The sequence below is a fragment of the Rhea americana genome, unplaced genomic scaffold (assembly GCF_003343005.1).
Source record: "Rhea americana isolate MKP2758 unplaced genomic scaffold, rheAme1 scaffold_928, whole genome shotgun sequence".
Lineage (NCBI taxonomy): Eukaryota > Metazoa > Chordata > Aves > Rheiformes > Rheidae > Rhea > Rhea americana.
In genome coordinates this window covers 4,305-6,903 of record NW_028187120.1, presented here as the reverse complement: position 1 = coordinate 6,903, position 2,599 = coordinate 4,305, and the positions used below count along the sequence as shown (strand labels likewise).

The window sequence follows — 2,599 nt, the reverse complement described above, 5'->3', positions numbered from 1 at the left end:
CCCCCCCCCATCCGTGTCCCTCAGGGCTCTGCCCCCCACGTGCCCAGCTCAGTCCCCATAGCAGGGGGATGTGGGGCCCCCGTGTCCCTGGGGGCTCCGGCCCTGGGGGACATGGGACCCCCCTGTCCGTGTCCCTCAGGGCTCTGCCCCCCACGTGCCCAGCTCTGTCCCCATAGCAGGGGGACGGGGGGCCCCCCCATCCGTGTCCTCCCAGGGCGCTGGCCCCCCTGTGCCCGGCTCTCTCGCATGGTTCATGGGCCCCCATGTCCCCCGAGACTCCGGCCACCGCGTGCYCCCTTCTCTCGGGAACGCGGGACGCCCGCGTGACCCGTCGGTGTCCCCTGGGGCGCTCCGGTCCCGGCGCGGGATCCCCGCGTGACCCCCGCGGCCGCCTCCTCCAGGGTGCTGGACCCCCGGCGGGAGGCAGCGGAGGAACCGTCTCGCGACGGCRAGAACAAGATCTTCTTCAGGCTGCTGCTGGACTTCTTCATCGAGAGCGAGGTGAGGGCGGCCGCGAGGGCCGGTGGCGCCGGGGGGGTGGGGGGGTCCCTGCGCGCTGTGACGGCGCCCCGGGTCCCGTCGCCGCCCCGTCTGCTCTCCCCAGCTCCACGAGCACGCGGCCTACTTGGTGGACAGCCTGTGGGACTGCGCCGGGCCCCGCCTGAGGGACTGGGAGACCATGAGCTCGCTGCTGCTGGAGAAGACCCCTGCCGAGGGTGAGCGGGGTGGGGGGGGAGGGTGGTGTCCCTCGTGCTGCTGGGACGTTGTTGGGAGGCACTGGGATGCCGTTGAGGGACTCTGGGATGTGCTGGGGCATCACTCAGAGGCACTGGGATSTACTGGGACATCACTGTGGGGTACTGGGATTCGCTAGGCTACATTGGAACGTGCTGGGATGTTACTGAGAGACACTAGGCTGTTGCTGGGAGATGCTGGGATGCACTGGGATGTACTGGGATACGATAAAGAGACTCTGGGGCACTGCTGGGATGCATTAGGATACACTGGGACATTGCTGGGAGACAGCAGGACACACTGGGGCATCCCTGGAAGACACTGGGATGTTTCTGGGAGATGCTGGGACACGTTGGTACGTGATTGGGAGGCCCTGGGATACGCTGGAACGGGCTGAGGTGTCACTGGGCTGTTTGGGGATGATGCTGGGACATACTGGGGTGCCAGCGGGTCGTCASTGGAAAACAGTGGGACGTACTGGAGTGTGCTGGGGGGGTGCCAGGATGTCCTGGGACCCCGCGGCGTGGCGGCGCGGGTGACCTGGGGACGGCATCGGCCGCCCTGCGTCCCCCCGGCCCTGCGGCTCCCCGCGCTCTCGCCCCCTCCCGCAGGCCTGGCCGACCGGCAGGAGAAGGCGCTGGTGGAGATCCTGGTGGCCAGCGCGCGCCAGGCCACCGAGGGGCTGCCCCCGGCGGGCCGCGGCCCGGGCAAGAAGGTAACGGGGGCCGAGGGAGGGGGACGGCGCGGTTGGGGACGCCCCCGTCCCCCGACGATGCCACGTGGCCCCCCCCGAGCCCTTCTCTCTCTCTCTCTGCCCCCAGACCTCGGCCCGGGAGCGCAAGGCGCAGACGGACGAGAGGACGCGGCTCACCCACTGCCTCATCCCGGCTCTGCCCCAGCTGCTGGCGAAGGTGAGGGCGACCCGGAGTCCCCCCCCTGCCACGGCCCCGCTCCCCGGAGAGCGGGGTGGCCACGGCGGGCTGGCGCTGACCCCGTCGCCCCGCAGTTCTCAGCCGACGCGGAGAAAGCGGCTCCGCTCCTGGAGATCCTGCAGTATTTCGACCTTGGCATCTACTGCACGGGGCGGCTGGAGAAGGTACTGGGGTCCGGCAAGCAGGATCCGGCCCGCTCTGTCCTGCCGGAGCCGGGGCAGAGCYGCTCTCCCTGCCGGGAACCGGGGCCGTGGGCAAAGCGGGGTGCAGGGGATGKGAAACGTCCCTTGGGGTGTCGTCTTCTCTATCCTTACTGTCCTCACCAGCCCCATGTGGGGTCTGTGTCCTCATCTATCCCTGCTGGGAGGCTCCGTGTCCCCAGCTCCGGCCCCGTTGGGGGTCCAGTGGGCACAGGGATGGACACGGGAGGCCACGTGCCTCGAGCTCCGGCCCCGTCGGGGCCCCGCGTCCGTCCCCGTGCCCCCCGGGAGGCTGCGCGTCCCCTCGTCCCCGCGGGAGAGGCCGCCTGCCCCCGGCCCCGTCGCAGAGGTTGTGTCCTCGGCAGCACCTGGAGCTGGTGCTGGGGCAGCTGCAGGAGGTGGTGGAGAAGCACTCGGGGCAGGCCGTGCTGGAGGCGGCGGCGCGGGCGCTCTACGCCCTCTGCAACCCCGAGCTCGCCCTGCACGGCCGCGGGGACCTCGTGCGCAGCCGCCTCGCCGACCAGCTGGTCGACAAGTTCCACCAGGAGGTCACCGAGCTGCTCCAGGTACCGGGCACGAGACAGGGACCCTGAGCCCGGGGTGGGCCTGGGCACAGGACAGGGACCCCGAGCCTGGGGCAGGGCTGGGGACAAGGCAGGATGGGGCTGGGGACGGGACAAGGACCCCGAGCCTGGGGCAGGGCTGGGGACGAGGCAGGATGGGGCTGGGGAC

At 71.0% G+C, this 2,599-nt stretch overlaps 1 protein-coding gene across 1 annotated transcript in view; it reads left to right on the top strand.

The window, feature by feature from the left end:
* STAG3 (STAG3 cohesin complex component) overlaps positions 1-2,599 on the top strand; it is a gene marked incomplete at both ends in the record, with an annotated part of 10,338 nt that overhangs the window by 3,683 nt on the left and 4,056 nt on the right. Inside the window, 6 exons of the mRNA XM_085324712.1 lie at positions 402-501; positions 605-716; positions 1,347-1,450; positions 1,557-1,646; positions 1,742-1,831; positions 2,233-2,433. Of these exons, the coding sequence (XP_085180838.1) occupies positions 402-501; positions 605-716; positions 1,347-1,450; positions 1,557-1,646; positions 1,742-1,831; positions 2,233-2,433 (697 nt within the window). The remainder of the gene's footprint in view (positions 1-401; positions 502-604; positions 717-1,346; positions 1,451-1,556; positions 1,647-1,741; positions 1,832-2,232; positions 2,434-2,599) is intronic.